Source organism: Giraffa tippelskirchi, chromosome 4 (genome assembly GCF_054371585.1).
Source record: "Giraffa tippelskirchi isolate mGirTip1 chromosome 4, T2T-mGirTip1v1.2.pri, whole genome shotgun sequence".
Classification (NCBI taxonomy): Eukaryota; Metazoa; Chordata; class Mammalia; order Artiodactyla; family Giraffidae; genus Giraffa; species Giraffa tippelskirchi.
In genome coordinates, this window is record NC_137278.1 from 6794195 (window position 1) to 6811053 (window position 16859).

The following is a 16859-nucleotide window of genomic DNA, read 5'->3' on the forward strand; positions in this document are numbered from 1 at the left end:
ACAAAGTCACACTAGTGTCCTTCCGGCCGTGGTTCAAGTGTCCAGGCTGAATGTGGGGGCAGAGAGCTCTGATCTCACGCCCACTCCCTGCCCTGACCCTCAGGAAGGCCCGGGGTTAGTGAATCTACCACCCCGTGGAGGTCGGGCCGGGGTTCTGGCTTTGTTGCATCCCCTGGCAGGCAGGCAGGCAGGCCCATACAACCCCCTACTTCCTAGATCGAGGAAACAGACTAGAAAGCGGTTAAGGATTTGCCCTGGAGGGGTGGGGCGGGGCTAGAGGCCCAGTAGGGACACCCCTCACCCACAACCCCCCCACGGCGACTCTCTGCTTCTTCCAAAACCTGGGAGTTGGGAGTTGCTGCCTTTGGCAGGGAGTGGGCGGGTGCAGAGTACAGACAAGCCTCCCTGCGCTCTCCCTGCTCCTCCCTGCTCCCGAGACACACGCGCCCGAGCTGTCTGCCCGTGGTCTCTTCCCCCAGCCGCCGCCGCCGCCGCCGCAGCCGAGATGCCGCCCTCCGGCCTGGAGCTGATGAACAGCCAGGTGCTCCCCGCCTTCCTGCTCTGCAGCGCACTGCTGGTCATCAAGATGTACGTGGTGGCCATCATCACCGGCCAAGTGAGGCTGCGGAAGAAGGTACGTGCGGCTCTCGGGGACCCCCAGCCCCGCGTGCGTGCGCTCACGTCTCTCGCCACCGCCGGGAAGGCTGGAGTCGGGGACCCTTGGCCAAGAAGTCATCCTGGACCCCGGAGCGTGCGGGAGCCGGTTGGGAACGACCTGCCCCTCCCAGCCCTGTGGGATGGCTCCTCTGTGGCCCGCACATCCTTGTCCTGTGGTTGTTTTTGTTTTAATCAGAATTTGCACGTTCTCCTTGCGCAGGGGCCGTGCTCACTCCGGTAGCGCTCCCGTCTCAGTATTGGCGCCGCCTAAGCGAGCACTGGCCTGGTGTTTTAAGAGCGTTTTACCCGTTTGCTGTGTCCCCAGGTAAGTTCTCGGAACAGCCAGATTCTCGAATCCCACTTGAGCTTGCGGCGGCGCTCAGCCTCCCTCTGACCCGGCGGTTTCCCGCACTGGAGAGCTGATATTTGGGTGGGGTGGAAACCGGCCGAACAGGAGCCCCGAGAAACCTTTAAGTGGAAATTCCCGACTGGCCCTCGGCGAGTTCGCTCCAAACCCACGGCAGCCTTGGAAGGCGGATCTCGGGCCAGGCTCCCCTGGAGTCCTCCGAGAGGAATTTCCCCCACCAATCGGAGTCCTGGGGCCAAAACAACAATAAAGACTCAAAGACGCCAAGATCTGAGTCGGTGTGGGGTGAGGCTGGGTGCGGGGAGCCACTGGGCGGGAGGGCTGGTTCCAGCCAGAGCCAGGGGAAACCTGCCAGCCAGGCTCGCCAGCCATCCTGAGCGCCCAGAGTATGGATAGCTGATCATCCACCAGGCATTTCAGAGAAGAGATGTCCCCTGCCCTGCCCCTTTGTCCAGCTCAAAGGCAAGTCGAGGCTGGCTCAGACATCGTCCTGAAGGTGGATGGTGGGAGTGGGGGGTTCTTGCTCAGCCCCGAGTCTCAGCAGGTACAGACAGGACACAAGGCGGGTCAGCTTCCCAGGTGAACAAACTCCTGGAGCAGAGAGATGCACACTGGTCATCCTGACCTCTCCCTGCCCTGTACCTACCCTACGCGCGGGGACAGCCTCATAGAGTCTTTCTCACAGAGTCCTTCTTGGAGTGAGCGTTAATCCCCATCATGGTGGAGAGGAGGGGGCTGTATTCAACTTCTGATCCACACCAGAAACCTGGGCTCCGATAGATGACGTTGCCCGTGATGTCAGGGTTTGGACCCAGGTGCCCAGCTCTGGAGCCCACACCCTGCCGTGGGGGGATGGCGTTCTCCCAGGGCCGTGCTGGGCCCAGAGCTTTCCTTTTCATGTGGATTAGGGAAGGAAGAGGCAAACCTGTTGGGGTGCCTTTCTGTTGGGTCAGTAGGGCGTGGCAGAAGGAAACCTCCACTCAGGCTGTTCCTGGGTTCTCCCAATCCTGTGAATTTCCCTCTCTTTCCTGCTCCTGCTCCGTGCGTTCAGGCAGCCAGGGAGGAGCTGGGGGAGCTACCCCTGTGGCGAGGTGACTCGGGGATGCTCTGGCTTCTCCACCCATTAGCCTGGGGACCGTGGGCAAGTCTGAGAGCTTGATTTCCTCATTTGTAAACTTCAGGGTAGTCACGTAGTACCAGGAGAGTTCAGCACCTGGCACTGAGCAAATGCCCCCACCATTGTTAGTCTTCATTACTAATTAACAATTGGAATTAACATGACCGGCCATATGTCTCCTGGTGGGGGTACATCCCAAGGCCTGCCCCCCCACCCCTACCCCGGTCCCTGCTGGAGGCAGTGCTTCTGCTTCTGATGCCTGCACTGCCGCGGCTCCTGGCCTGGCCAATGTGTATTCACGCTGTCTTCAGGGGTGAGCAGCCTCGTGGACTGTGGGCACCCAAGACAGCTGCCCACTGAATGCCAAGACCCTGTGAAAGGTGTCACTGGCCCATGGACTGCACGCAGGGCCATCAGAATCAGTGATTCTGTGACTTAAGTGCCAGCAAAGAGGAATTCTGGTTGTGGGGGCTCCCGATCATGACAGACACTGCATTCACCTCCAGGGTGAGGAGGGCCAGACCCATCAGACAGGACAGGGAGGAAAAAAGCAAGCACTTGGGGACAGACTAGGGGCTTCCCTGCTGGCGCAGATGGTAAAGAATCTGCCGGCAATGCAGGAGACCTGGGTTTGATCCCTGGGTCACAAAGATCCCCTGGAGAAGGGAATGGCAACCCATTCCAGTATTCTTGCCTGGTAGGTGTGGACTTCGATGACCTGAGTGTAACCTCAGGTCCCTGCTTTGCAGTGACAGTTCATCGAGCGCCCTCCTGGCACCAGACATTGTGCCGTGGCATCTCCACTTATCTTCCTTGCTCTTTGTGTGGTAGATGATCTCAGTGTGATCTGGAGTTCACCGATAAGGAAGCAGAGACCCAGGGAAGTTCAGATACCTGCAGTTAGTTCCTGTGGGGCTGGGTTTCTCACTGGGGCCTGTCAAGCCTCTCTCACTGCTCTCAGTTCAAAGTCTAAATTCTTAGGATGCCTCTAGGACCCCTACAACTTGATCTCGGAACTCTGTCCCTTGCTTGTCACTGCTCTGGCCATGCTGGCTTTTTATTCTTCACACGTTCTTCTTCCGACCCCAGGGCCTTTGCACATGCTGTTCCTGATGCCTTGAATGCTCTTGCTATAACCCTTTCATTTTCTGGTTAATATTGCTGCATTCTTCAAGTCTCAGCTGTACTGTCACTGCCTTGGAGAAGCCTTCTCTGATCCCCAGACTTGGTCGGGTCCCCATGAATATTCTCAAAGCTAACCCTGTCTTCTTTGTCCTTACTCTGACCACCTGATCTTTTCTGGTTCATTGGCAAATCCCCCATTACACTGTGAGCTTCTCAAGAGCAGGGATAAGGGGGCCTTTTCCTTACTCTTTTCAGGCTGCTATATAAAAAAATACCAGAGACTGGGTGGCCTAGCAACAACAAAAATTTATTTCTCACAGAATTAGAGACTGGGAAGTCCAAGGTCAGGGCACCAACAAGTTCGGTGTCTGAGGACCCACTTCCTGGTTCATAGATGGCGGTCTTCTTGCTGTGTCCTCACACCGCAAAGGGGTAAGGGAGCTCTCTGGAGTCTCTTTTATGAGTGTTGATCTCATTCAAGAGAGCTCCACCCTCGTGACCTCATCACCTCCCAAAGGCCCCACCTCCTAACACTATCACACTGGGGGTTAGGTTTTAACACAGGAAATTTGCAGGGACACGCGCATTTAGTTCACAGCGGCCTTGTTCCCGGTGAGTCCCCAGCACTCGGCACACAGTAGGAGTTCATGGACACTGCTGAATGGACATGTACGTGACTGCATCACCACAGACCTCGTCCACTGGGCCGTCCATCTCATGGACAGTAATTCTCAGCCGATGTATTCCAGGCTTTCGCCAACCCCGAGGACAGTCGGAGACACGGAGGCCTCCAGTATTGCCGGAGCGACCCAGATGTGGAACGCTGCCTCAGGCAAGTACCCTTGGCCCTCGGCCTGATCACAGCCTGCCCTTTCAGGCCCTCTTCTGAACATGGGGGGCTTGGAGGATACCCAGGGGCCAAGATCTCCTGCCTTCTGAATCCTCTTAAACAGTCTTCATTTACTCATTGATTTCATTTCTAGTTGAGTATTAGTTAAGAAAAGAAAAGTTAGGAAAAGGATTATAGTACATCCTCATGGCTCAGGATGACAGAGTTAGAAAAGGTTATTCGGTGCGAATTCATTCAGTCCGTCTCTAACCTCTGACCTGAAGAATCTGCTTTCCAGGGACTCATGCTGTTACTGGTGTCTTATGCATCTTCTTGGAGAAACTTCTGCATTTACAACACACACGCTGTGCTTTTTCCTCTGTATCCCCAAAGGATCACCCTTTACCCACTGATTTATACTGTGGGTTTTTTTTAAATGTAACAACAGAAATTGTTTCATATCAGTCTATATAGGGGCCTCGTTCTTTACATCGGTGCCATAGTATTTATGCCATTTCCCTGTTGAATGGATGGTCCGTAGTTGATCCAGCCTCTTCCCCTCTGATGGCATTTTAGGCTAAGCCATTCTCTGTTATGAACAGAGTGCATCAAAACTTCTTTCCTTTGCCTGTGTGTGTACATGTGAACAAACACGCAGGATACAATCAAATGGTAAGAAATACTGTCTAATGGTACCTCAGTCCACTCCCACCACTGGTGTGTGAGATGTGTCTCTGTGCTCCTGCCAACTCAATGGATCCATCTTTGACTGGATCCCTGCCAACATGATGGGTGAACATGTATGTCCTTTTTCATTTTTAAGTTGCATTTCTTTCTTCCTTCCTTTCTTTTTTGGCTGAGCTGGGTCTTTGTTGCTGCCTGTGGGCCTTCTCTAGTTGTGGCTATAACCACTGGACCACCAGGGAAGCCCCTCTACTTTGCATTTCCAAGTGAAGCTGAACATCTTTTCGTATGCTTAGCTTTCCCCAGTCAATCAAAACCAGTTTTTTCTTATAGAAATTGGAACTATTCATTGCAGTTTGGTAATATTGAAAACGTGTAGAGGATAAGGGGGAAAACTACTCACAATTCCAATCACTGTTGACATGTTCTTCTGTCTCCTCTTTGCCATCTGTCTAAATATTTTTCATAGCATAAGGTGTGCATTGTACACCTAATTTGGGGTTCTACGTTTTTTCAGATAACGTTATTTCATGAGCACTTTCCATGTCAGTAAATACTACTCAAAAAGTGATTCTTAAAAAAGAGCTGTGTAGGGAGTTCCCTGGTGGTCTAGTGGTTAGGACTTAGTGGTTTCACTGCTGTGGGCTGGGTTCATTTCCTGGTCAGGGAGCTAAGATCCCACCAGCCTCACGGTGCAGGCAAGAATGAAAAGGGGCTGTGTAAAATTCCATCAGATGTTAATTTCATGTAGCTGGTCTCAGTGGTTATTCTGGCAGTTTCCTCTGCTGTTTTACACCAACAGGCTGGAGAACCAGGAGGAGGCCCTCCCTGGGGATGGGGATTGTCAGGGGAGTGGAATGGGGATGGGAAGGATGGGCAGCTTGGACAGGAGGGAGACGGAGACAAGCCCTCACATGGTTCTTATCATGTTCCCATGAGTCACAGGCAGAAATGGGTGGGACAAAGCAGTAAAAATAATAGAGATTCTTTTACTGAAAGAAAGTCAGTGGGGTTTTTCCTTACATCTTTCTTGACCATTGAAAATGACACATGTACTCGTGGTTTTTTAAAGTTATAGAAATGCATAATATAGAAAGTGAGATTCATTGCTATTTCACCCTTTCTAATGTAACTACGGGCTTCCCTGGTGGCTCAGTGGAAAAGAATCCCCCTGCAATACAGGAGACATGAGTTCAGCCCCTGGGCCGGGAAGATCCTCTGGAGAAGGAAATGGCAACCCACTCTAGTGTTCTTGCCTGGAGAATCCCATGGACAGAGGACCCTGGAGGGGCTACAGTCCATGGGGGTCGCAAAAGCGTTGGGCACGACTTAGCGACGACAACAACAATGTAGCTACAGGATACAGTCCTTCATATGAGTTCCATCCATCCATCTGTCCATCTGTTTGTTCATTCCACAGTTAATGAGCACTTCCTAAGCATTGGGGGCTTCCCTTGTGGCTCAGCTGATAAATAATCCGCCTGCAATGCGGGAGACCTGGGTTGGGAAGACCTCCTAGAGAAGGGAAAGGCTACCCACTCCAGTATTCTGGCCTGGAGAATTCCATGGGCTGTATAGTCCATGGGGTCACAAAGAGTCGGACATGACTGAGCGACTTTCACTTCACTTCCTAAGTGTTACATACTGTGCTAAGCACTAGTACTTTGGTGAACAAAAGCCTCACCCATCACGATAATCCATACGTGACCCTCAGGCCACCTGGTTGTGGGGAAGGGTGTGATTAGTAGCAGGGACAGCAGGCTGCCAAGACTGTGTATACCCCAGGCCAGCTCGGAACATCCACCCAGAGGAGTGTTTGTCTTCTCCCAGGGTGTGAGAGTTCTGCGTAGCAAAGCTTACTTGTAGCACAGGAGTAGTTACACAGGTTCCTGAGTGCTTTATTTCTACTGGCTGTAACCATGCCAGGGAGAGACCACACACCTGCCTGGTGCCAAGACACCGCCACCTCCCCCACAATTTAATTTTTATTTCTGAACAAAAGGACCCATTATCTACAGTTGTTGTTTAGTCACTAAGTCATGTCCGACTCTTGTGACATGACTTAGCCCACCAGGCTCCTCTGTCCATGGGATTTCCCAGGCAAGAATACTGGAGTGGGTTGCCATTTCCTTTTCCAGGAGATCTTCCTGCCCAGGGAACAAACTTGTGTCTTCTGCATTGCAGGTGGATTCTTTACCACTTGAGCCACCAGGGAAGCCCCTATTATCTACTGTACGAATGGTCAAATGGCTGAAATTCAGTTCAGCACTTTTTGAGCACCTCTTATCTAATAGTGTTTTATATAATTCAGTGAGTGTTTACTGGGGACCGACCTTCCATGGACTGGGACTTACTGGGACTTACTATGCCAGACCTGGGGCTCCTGGGCCCCCAGGGCTCCTCCTCCTGACTTCACAAAACATCATGAAACCTCAAGGGTACAGAGAATCACACATCCTGCCATCCGCTACTGGAGAACTGGCTGGAACCTGATGAGAGATGCCCTGGAAGCAAAAGTGAGTTAAATATTAGACCAGGGCTTTTAGTGCAGCCAGGGCCACCTTTTTCACAAACAGGAAAACACTTAGACCCTGGTTTCTAGAGCACAGATCTGCCTTGTGGATGGGCGTAGGCTGGAGCCCAAACGTGAACCCCACTCTGGGGGAAGTTAGAAAACAGATTTCAAGGAAAATTTTGAAAGCCGGGCTCATCTTTTTAGTGATTCCCTATTAAGTTTCTCTGGTTTTCCTGGTAGCTGAGCTAGTAAAGAATCCACCTGCAATGCAGGAGACTCCAGTTCAGTTCCTGGGTCGGGAAGATCCCCCTGGAGAAGGGATAGGCTACCCACTGCAGTATTCTTGGGCTTCCCTGGTGGCTCAGACGGTAAAGAATCTGCCTGCAGTGTGGGAGACCTGGGTTGGATCCCTGGGTTGGGAAGATCCCCTGGAGGAGAGCATGGCAACCCACTCCAGTATTCTTGCCTGGAGAATCCCCATGAACAGAGGATCCTGGTGGGCTACAGTCCATGGGGTCACAAAGAGTTGGATATGACTGAGAGACTAACACTTTCACTTTTCATCGAAGTCTGGTGTTGTGTCTTTTGACCAAATTCTGAGTTTGCATGAATGCAACTGCTGTGGGAGGGTGAGGCGGGGGGCTCTCTAAGTGGTCCCGAGAAAGGAAGACAGGAAGCACCTGACCCAAGCTTTGGGATAGTTCTGATTATTTGGAGCGTGTAGACGTCATCTTAGTGAACTGATTTGTCAGGAGATTGGGTCCCGACATCTCTGCATTAGAAGTCCCTTAAGACACCACCCAGCACATTATTTGTGGATGGTGGACAGAAGCCCAGAGACAGACTTGGCCAAGGCCAAGTGTCTCATGAGCACCCAGGGAGCTACAGGCTGCAGGCCTTGCACACTTCTTTCCCCTCCCCCGTGCCATAAAATGTGTTTTTTATTAATTTGGCCTGCCCATCTGAGGGCGGTTGGGAGTCCGGCAAAACCAAGAGAGGAAATTAGCTTTAACAGTTGTGTCCAGGACAGGGCTGGTGATGGTGATGATGACAAAGAGGGAGACAGCTAAATCAGGGCAAAGCTACTCCGTGCCAGGGGGGCTTCTTGGTGGCTCAATGGTAAAGAATCCCCCTGCCAATGCAGGAGACACAGGTTGGATCCCTGGATCGGGAAGATCCCCTGGAGAAGGAAATGGCAACCTATTCTAGGATTCCATCCTGGGAAATCCCATGGACAGAGGAGCCTGGCGGGCTACAGTCCATGGGGTAACACAAGAATTAACATGACTGAGTGACTAAACAGCAACAAGCTCAGTGCCAGGCAGGGTTCTAAGCATAACAGGGACCAACTTAGTCCACTTTACAGTAACCTTCCAAGGGCAGAACTAGTAGCTATAGAGGAGGGAGCCGGTCTGCCAAGGCCACATCACTCATGACGGCTAAGCTGCCGTTGAACCCAGGCCATCAGATATGGGCTCTGCCCTCCTTGCAGGAATGCAGTTTAACTCTCTTTTATACCTGCCTTTAAAACTAAGCAGCCTTTACCTCATATCAAACCTGACTTCCAAGAAATATCTGGGTGGATGAGAGCGGGCCCTACGTGAGAGGAGAGAGCTGGCTGGCTGCCAGCTGCTGTTCCTGCCCAGGAGGGCCTGGGGGGGTGGGGGGGAGGTGGGACAGGGCCCTCTCCCCACCCCTGTCACCTGATGCAGTAAAATGCAGCTAGTATTGCAATATCTGGTGAGGGGCAGGGGCCGGCCTGATGCTGCAGGAGGCCATGCAAGTCCAGTCTAGCAGGAAAGTGCTTTGAGCGACCTTCACCTTAAAAAAAGTGGTTATTATTGGAATGACACGTTTTTGCCCAAGCGTCTGTCTGGTACGTGACTCTCTCCATGTCTCTCTGTTCACATCCTGGGGTGGGAGGAGGGCATGAGTTACCTGGCCTCATCCAGCTGCTTTCCCCATGTCTCCTCCGTCCTTACCACTGGTGGCTTCGCGGGGGCCCCGCTGTGGTTTTCAGTGTACCAGAGGGAGGAGGTGGGAGCCTGGGTACCCCAGGGGCCGAAGGTCAGAGCTGGGGGGCTTTATCAGCTCCCAGACACCTCTGCTCCCTCGAAGGTGACCCCCTGAATCCTCCAGTCCCGAATGCGGGAGCCAGGAGGTGGGGCCGCACCTCCCATCCTTACCCTTCCTCCCCACCCTGTGGCCCCTGATTTCTTTTTCTCACCTGTGCTTGGGGTTTGGCCAAGGATCCTCTCGACAGCTTTCTGAGAAGTGACTCACTCTTCAAGTGTAAATATCTCCTTTAAGGAGAAGTGTCTGAATGAACGGGTATCATATGCTAGTTATGCTTTTCCTGAAACTTTCCCAGAAATGTCCAGGATGACAAAAATACTCCCAGCCGGCACCATCTCGTGAGTCACCTGTTGGGGAGCAGACCATATTCTGGGACCCACAGACTTCATGAGAAATAGGTTCTCTGAGGTGTCTGTCTGAGTGTGTGTGGTGAGGTTGTTGTTACACAGCTCCTTCTCCATAGCATGGGATGATTTTATTTTATTTTTTTAATAAATTTATTTGAATTGGAGGCTAATTACTTTACCATATTGTAGTGGTTTTTGCCATACATTGACATGAATCAGTCATGGGTGTCCATGTGTTCCCCATCGTGAACCCCCCTCCCACCTCCCTCCCCACGTGGGATGATTTTAGAGCCACAGTTGCTGCCTCTTCCCAGATAACATAAGGGACTTGCTCGATTGAGGAACTGGAGTGGTCCCCGTCCTCAGTCCCCCCCGCCCCCCACTTTGTCCTTGAAGCCAAGACCCGGCCGGCTTCTTTCACGTGGGCATCCAGCAGCATTTCCCCCAGCTGGTGAGACCGGCCCTGCTATAGACTTGTGTTCCCTGGGGCTGGGTCCCGAGGTCGAGCTCTGTGAGATAAGGAGAAGGAAGACTCATGTTCCGTCCAGGATATGGGGACAGAGACACCAACTGCTGTGTCCCGAGTCTGATGTAAGAAAGATTCAGGCCCTGATGGGTTTACAGGAGCTTTTGTACACCCAGAATGAAGTCCAGACCCCTTACCTGCTTCTTGAGGGCTCTCTGCCCCGCTTATCCTGATCCTGCCTCACTCCCTCTTATGACCACATTCTAGACACGTGTGAAATGCTCACTTCCTGAGCCTTGAACACACTCTGCCCATTCCCACCTCAGGGCCTTTGCATGTGCCCATCCTTCTCCCTGGAGAGTTCATCCCTGCACAGATGGCCCCTCATCTTTCAGGCTTCACCACAAATGTCTCCTTCCCGGCCCACACCCACCCTAGTCATGCTGCAGAGACCCCTGCAGCCCTGGGTTATGGAGAGCTTCTCTTCTCCACCCTGCCCAATTCCTAGCATCCACATACCACGGCCCTTGGCTGAGACTCTCCTTGCAAAAGCGGGAGAGAAGAGCAGGACCACAGCAGGTCCCCACTTAGGGGCTGTTGGGCTGGGCCTGGCTTGCTGGTGCAACCTTGGTGAAACCTTCCAGCTGAAAGGCTTGGAGAAGGGGCTTCGCTTCCAGTAGCATCTCCACGCCTCACACATGTGGCCAGTCCTCAGGGGAGGTCATGGCTCGGGCACTGCGTTCCTGTTTATCTGCGCCTCCAGCATGCCATCTCTGGCTTTGGTCTCCTGCTCAGTCTCTAATTTATGGGACTCGACCTCCCTCCACAGAGGAAGCTGCCCATTAGCAGGAGTCATGGAAAATGTGAACCAACTCTTAGCAGAAGTGGATGAGTTTTCTTTGTTGGTCATTTTTTTATGGCCGGGTTATACACAGCCACCCCCACGCTTGCCCCCATCACTGTGCATACACACACACTTGATCATTTTAAACAAAGAAAGAAGCAGGGCAGCACAGATGAAACAGAGCCTCACTACTGTCCAGCGATTGGCTGGCTCCATGAGTGGAAGTTGTTACTGTTATCCCTGAATCTCTTTGCCCATCCTACTGGGAAGGGCCCAGGAACGTGCATTCAGAAGGAAGCAGCCTCAGAAAAGCCCTGCCTTGGGTACAGTGCGTGGGCTGGGGAGTTCCCTGGTAGTCTAGTAGTTAGGATTCAGCACTTTCCTGTGTCCTGGGTTCAATTCCTGGTCAGGGAACTGAGATCCCATAAGCCACGTGGTACAGCCAAAATTGGAAAAAAAAAAGGTCAGGGGCTGGAGGCAGACAGACCTAGGCCCCGCCCCAGCCCTCACGCAACCCCACTCAGCCCCACTTTTCCCTGCTGGTGTCCAAGGCTAGAGGGGAGGACGGGGGAGACCATGGCAGGCGCTGGGTCCTGGCGAGCCCTGGGGCTTGATAGGAACACCCAAGCAGCAGCCCTTCGCGGCTCCCAGGCCATTAACAGGGCTTCACTTTTCTGAGCTACTCGCAGGCACCAGCTTGGAATCATGGTCCCTCTCTGCCTCTGGGGTATCTCCTTGTCCCGGCCACAATGGACATGAGTCTGGCACGCCAGAGATGATCCCTAGGGGCGCAGGGCCTTTGGGGGCAGAGGGTCCCAGCTTCCAGGACATTCTCAAAGCTGACAGCTGGCTGACCGCAACCCTTTGCCTTCTCAGAGCCCACCGGAACGACATGGAGACCATCTACCCCTTCCTGTTCCTGGGTTTTGTCTACTCCTTCCTCGGGCCGAACCCCTTCGTCGCCCGGATGCACTTCCTGGTCTTCTTCCTGGGCCGCATGGTACACACTGTGGCCTACCTGGGGAAACTGCGGGCGCCCACCCGCTCCCTGGCCTATACCCTGGCCCAGCTCCCCTGCGCCTCCATGGCCCTGCAGATTGTCTGGGAGGCAGCCCGCCACCTGTGACCAGCCGCGGACACCACCTCGGCCACCAGACCACTCGCCACGAGCCACCGGGGCTGAACCTGGGGGACCCGATGGCCCCTTTGAGATTGTGACAGGCCCCGGGGCCTGGTTTCCTGGTGACCGGCTGAGCACGCGATCTTGGACCCAGGGGACCTGGGTGCCCGTGTGTCCCCTGGATTCCTGGGTGAAGCGACCAATTTGGAACTGTTTAGAGATGGATTGTCACAAATGATAGAAAATTCGTCCACTGTAAAAACCTCCCTCCCTCTTCCTCCCCAATGCTGGGAAAACCAAACAGAGACTCAGTTCAGGTTTCGGAACCTAATGACCTTCTGAATCCAGGGATGTAATAAATGAGGACTTCTCACCTCCACCGCAGAGATTCTGGTTTGGCTGGGCGAGAGGGGAGCCTGGGCATCTGCATTTTTAGAAAGCTCCCTTGAGAGTCCCAGCGATGGCCAGGCCTGGGTACCATTGCCAGTTCTCTCTTGGGGAGGGCCCAGGGTGGGCAGGGTGTGAATTTCCCTTAGGATGGGAGTTGAGTGAGGTAGAGGTGGGGTTGTGTGCCTTTGTGCCCCGCTGACACTTCCCTGTGTTCCGGCCACATTCCTTGGCTGGACATTTCCCTCCTTGGCACAGGTGCTGATTGGGAGGGCCCACCACTAAGGCTGGCTTTCTCTTCCTGAGGCTTTAGTTGCTCCAAAGCTCTGTCAGTCAAGAGTGATGGGCTTTGAAGGACCAACCGCTGGAAGAAATTTTCTGGCTCCTTCCGTATTTGCGAGGTTTGAAAACCACCGATGTGCCCCGGACTCTTGGTCTAAGACGGTGTGGGTTCAGTCACTGATGAAGTGTCTGACCAGCTCAGCTCCTTGGCTGCTGGTTCCTGGCCGTCCACTGCTGTCCGGGCTGGCCAAGGAGCTGGCTCCCTGGTCACTTTTGTGGGTTTGTGTCTGGGGCAAACACACAAACACGCCCAGACTAGGGCGTTACACCACACAGAATGCAAGCAGACTCCGGGGAGACACCCTCTCCACCTCCTGCCATGGGCAAGTAGGAGGGGCACTCAGCCAGCATTTTGGCAGAGGAGCAAACCAAAGCTCAGAGTGGACTCCCTGCAGTGCCGGCCAGCTCTGAACCCAGCTTGTGTCTGGCTCACAAACCGGCTCCTACCACTGCGACCTCCCGCCTCACTTTCCACACCCCCCACCCCAGCACTGCCCCTTTCTTCTAGGATCTAGGGACGCCCCCTCCCACCACCCTGCAGCCCCTGAACTTCTGCCCCAGAGGACTGATGGGCTTGCCTAGTAGGGCGGCGGGAGAGGGGCGGGCCTCCCTGGGGACCCCAGGCCGCACAAGAATTCTGAGTTAGGCCCGGTCCGGCCGCGCTGGGAGCTGCCAGTGGGTAACACTGCCCCCTGGTGGTGAGATGAGCCTCTGTTCAGGAAAAGGGAAAAAGTGAAAGTCGCTGAGTCGTGTCCTACTCTTTGCGACCCCATGGACTATACAGTCCATGGAATTCTCTAGGCCAGAATACTGGAGTAGGTAGTCTATCCCTTCTCCAGCGGATCTTCCCGACCCAGGAATCGAACCGGGGTCTCCTGCATCGCAGGCGGATTCTTTACCAACTGAGCTATGAGGGAAGCCCCAAAATATTTATTTATGTTATTATTATTATCAGCTGCCTCGAGTCTTCGTTAAAGTACAAGAGCTTAGTTGCACCACTGCATGTGCGATCTTAGGTCCCAGACCAGGGGTCAAACCTGCGTCCCCTGCATTGAAAGCATGGAGTCTAAACCACTGGACCGTCCCTTCAAGGGCTGCCACTGGACATCTGGGAAACAGGAAGGCACAGTCCCATGTGCAGTGCCTGCTGTCTGCTAAGCAGGGGCTGGGCGTGGTGTTCACAACTTTTTTTTCCCACCTGAAGCTTAAATGCATCCCAGGAGGGAGGTATTTCTGCTTTTTGATGAGGAAAGGCTCTGAAAGGAGCCGCGACTTGCCCAGCGTCCCTGAGCTGGGGTAGAACAGAGGAACGGATCCAGTGTGTGCACTTGTATTTTAATATTTTCCCTTCTGGGGAAAGAGGGGCTGAGACTGCAAAGTGCCCAGATCAGACCCGGGTGAGGAGGGCATCCAACACTCACGGGGACCGCGTGACTCTGGAAATAGGTGAAGGGGGCCGCCCCTCAGAGTTGCAGGGGCCGCGGACCCTTGTGCACTGGCCCCTCGGTCGCTGAGCCACAACAGTGGGGCTGAGGGGACAGCAGGACATCAGACAGTGACAACTCCAAGCGCTCAGCGCCCTGATGGGGGGGTGGGCAGTGGGAGCTCAGGGAGGGCCTCTAATCCCTGCTGGGGAGGGGCTTCCTGGGGAAGGTGACAACTCACCTGTGATGGGGGTAAGTCAAGGCTGGTTTTTTTTGGGGGGGGCTGTCCAATCAGGCTGAGGAAATTGAGGTACAAAGACAAGCAAAGCTCAGCCCCCTGAGGTCAGTGCCTGGGAAGTGGAGGGGAGGCGTGGGAGGCAAGGTGGGGGTGACGGGAGGATGAGGGGGTTTTGGTGAATGGTGGGGCTGAGGGAGGAGCTGTGGATGAGGAGAGGAAGGAGGTTAAAGGCGTGAGCAGCAGCGGGGCTCCTTCGAAGCTTTGGAGCCTTCTTGCGGAGTTCTGAGCCAGGGTGGGAACAAGCCGGCATGGGCTTGGTGATCTGGGTTTGTATCCTAAGAGGGTCTCGGAGAAGGTGTGTGGAGAGAGAGGGCAGTGAAGTGAGGTCGACAGCTGGGCAGTGGCCCTTGATCCCCAGGTGGCAGAGACGGTGCCCGACCGCCCCTCCAGGAGCCGGGGGTGGGGGGTGGGCATTGCCCAAGAGAGAGGCACATGCAGACAAGCGGCAGGAGGGGCCGCCCCAGGGTGCTGTCCAGGGGCAGCTGGCAGGAGCTGGGTGACTTTTCCGGAACCGACCCAACCCTCCAGGACTGGGGAAGGGCTGCGGGTGACCTCCCGGTAGCAGCTGCCCTGTGGCCGCACATCCAGACCCACGAAAGCCTGTGTCCCTCTCCTGGGCAGCAGTGGGTGAGGCAGGTGGGGGCTCTGCTGACCCCTGCTCAGCCCCACCCCCACTCTGCCCCAGGCCATCCTGGGCACCAGTGCCAGTTGCCCCAAGGCCCCAGCCTGAGTTCCTCTGACTGCCCCCTCACCCTCCACGTGAGACCCCCACCTTCCTCCTGACCCTGAGCTGGGGGGCTGGTGGAGCAAAGCAGAGGCTGTGCGGAGGGTGGGGCGGTGCGGAGGCTGGGGGCTCTGGAACCACGGCCCAGGGTGCAGGCAAGGACTTTGGGGCACAGTCTGGGCCTGGAAACACAGGCCACAGGCTGCCCCTGCTTGGGGCTTGGTGTCTGGGGGTGGGGGGCATCCTCTCTTTGGCTCTGAGTCAGTTGAAAGCCCTAAGCAGGGCCAGGATGTCACACAGACCCCAGGGTCACAGGGCCTTTGGGCTGTGAGTTGAGACTGTCACCTCAAAATGTTGCCGATATGGTTTAATGCGGTAGAACTTTTCACCCGCGCCCCAGGACACACCCATTCTGAGAAAGCCCAAGCCAGGTGATGGCCGGTGGGCCCCAACTGGACTCTCCATTCTTCTAGGAGGCCCCTTAGGGGAGTCGCTGGGGCTCCTCGTTTAATGGATTTCGTGGCTCTAGCCTTCAAGAGTATGTGGTACTTGGTACATGGTACCCTGGTACGTGAGGGACTTGGAGGAACAGGCCAGGATGAGAGGACAAAGGGGCTGGTTTTCAGCTCTGGAGACAGGAACAGAACCTGGGGTCCCCCTTGGAAGGTGGAGCCCAATTCCCACAGCATTAAGGGCTTCCAGGACTTCTGTGTGTGTCCCAGGAGGCCACCAGCTTCTGAGGCCAGAATCTTGTGTGTGCCAAGCCCTCTGATGGCTTCTTCCCACTCAGAGGGGGCTAGCAAGCCCCTGCAGCATCTTGCTTCTTCCTTGTCCACCTCTCCCTCTAGAATGTGCGCTTTGGGGGAGCAGAAATTTGGGTCTGTGTTGTTCCCTGTGCACCTGTGTCCCCAGTTCTTGTAAGAGCACCTGGCTTCTAGGGTGTGTCTATTAATGAATGAATGATGTGTAAAATAAATGTATATGTGTGTGTGTGTGTACACATAGTATAGACATAGGGATTCAGAACTGGCTTTATCCCAGATGGAATTCCACAACAGAAAAATGGGGATTGAGGGTGTTTGGCACAGAAGAGATGTCATCGGGGTGTCATGATGTGATGACATCTGTGCTCAGGGGCTCAAAATCTGACCCTTTTGCCATCGTTTGAGATTTTCCTTAATAATACATCTGCATTTCCTCCCAGGGCTTTCGAGGGTCCATACCATGAATTTTAACCGCTGCCTGGCCTTCCATCATCCCGGATACCCTCATCACTTATTTATCTGCCCTTATTGCTGGATAATTAATTTTCCAAGCTACATCAGCATAAGCAATGCTTTCGTGGGCACCTTCGAACATAAATCTCTTTGCCAATCTATTGTTTTCAGGTACAATACTAGAAGTAAAATTACTGGGCCAAAAGGCATGCCTGTTTTTAAGGCGTGTAGTATATATTGTTCTCCAAAAAGATGGTTCCAATTTGAATAGGGTTCTAGAAAGAGTTTTGTCAAATTTTAGTACCCAAGTAGGGAAATGT

At 54.0% G+C, this 16859-nt stretch overlaps 1 protein-coding gene across 1 annotated transcript; it reads left to right on the forward strand.

The window, feature by feature from the left end:
- The first annotated feature begins 325 nt into the window (after positions 1–325).
- PTGES (prostaglandin E synthase) lies at positions 326–12526 on the forward strand. The gene is made up of 3 exons (XM_081594853.1): positions 326–634; positions 4016–4098; positions 11904–12526. Exons 1-3 carry the CDS (start codon positions 506–508, stop codon positions 12151–12153), a joined length of 462 nt encoding a protein of 153 aa, XP_081450979.1. The 5' UTR covers positions 326–505; the 3' UTR covers positions 12154–12526.
- Positions 12527–16859: the final 4333 nt, after the last annotated feature.